At 66.5% G+C, this 254-nt stretch overlaps 1 protein-coding gene across 1 annotated transcript in view; it reads left to right on the plus strand.

Annotated features, from left to right (window-relative positions):
* Positions 1-254, plus strand: part of LOC104272009 (serine/threonine-protein kinase H1-like) — a gene marked incomplete at its 3' end in the record, with an annotated part of 761 nt that overhangs the window by 117 nt on the left and 390 nt on the right. Inside the window, 1 exon segment of the mRNA XM_009866877.1 lies at positions 1-253. This exon segment is cut by the window's left edge and continues 39 nt beyond it. Within this exon segment, the coding sequence (XP_009865179.1) occupies positions 1-253 (253 nt within the window).

Raw genomic sequence — 254 nt, forward strand, 5'->3', positions numbered from 1 at the left:
GGGCGGGACCGTCATCAAAGCCGGCCCTCCCTCGCCGCCCTGTCACGCCAACCCCTACGCGGGGACCGCCCTGCCCGCCCACGCGGCCCAGCCCGAGCCCCGCAAGAACAAAGTGGCGAAATACCGCGCCAAGTTCGACCCTAGAGTGACGGCCAAGTACGACATCAAAGCCCTGATCGGGCGAGGGAGCTTCAGCCGCGTCGTGCGGGTGGAACACAAAGCCACCAAGCAGCCCTACGCCATCAAGATGATCG

Source organism: Apaloderma vittatum, unplaced genomic scaffold (genome assembly GCF_000703405.1).
Source record: "Apaloderma vittatum isolate BGI_N311 unplaced genomic scaffold, ASM70340v1 scaffold36563, whole genome shotgun sequence".
NCBI lineage: Eukaryota > Metazoa > Chordata > Aves > Trogoniformes > Trogonidae > Apaloderma > Apaloderma vittatum.